General features: G+C 64.3%; 1 protein-coding gene across 1 annotated transcript in view; it reads left to right on the top strand.

The window, feature by feature from the left end:
* SDPR (serum deprivation response) overlaps positions 1-269 on the top strand; it is a gene marked incomplete at its 5' end in the record, with an annotated part of 13,440 nt that continues 13,171 nt past the window's right edge. The window contains one exon of the mRNA XM_006767110.2: positions 1-267. Within this exon, the coding sequence (XP_006767173.1) occupies positions 1-267 (267 nt within the window). The remainder of the gene's footprint in view (positions 268-269) is intronic.

Below are 269 nucleotides of genomic sequence, written 5' to 3'. Positions count from 1 at the left end.
CACCTGGGCAGCACGGACGAGGCCCTCCGGGACCACGCGCAGGTGAACGCGGTCACGGTGCTCACGCTCCTGGACAAGCTGGTGAAGATGATGGACGTGGTGCAGGAGAACCAGCACAAGATGGAGCAGCGGCAGGTCAGCCTGGAGGGCTCAGTGAAGGGCATCCAGAACGACCTGACCAAGCTCTCCAAGTACCAGGCCTCCACGGGCAACACGGTGAGCAAGCTGCTGGACAAGTCCCGCAAGGTGAGCGCGCACACGCGTGCCGT

Source organism: Myotis davidii, unplaced genomic scaffold (genome assembly GCF_000327345.1).
Source record: "Myotis davidii unplaced genomic scaffold, ASM32734v1 scaffold221, whole genome shotgun sequence".
In the NCBI taxonomy this organism is placed as follows: Eukaryota; Metazoa; Chordata; class Mammalia; order Chiroptera; family Vespertilionidae; genus Myotis; species Myotis davidii.
This window is presented reverse-complemented; position numbering and strand designations above follow the sequence as displayed.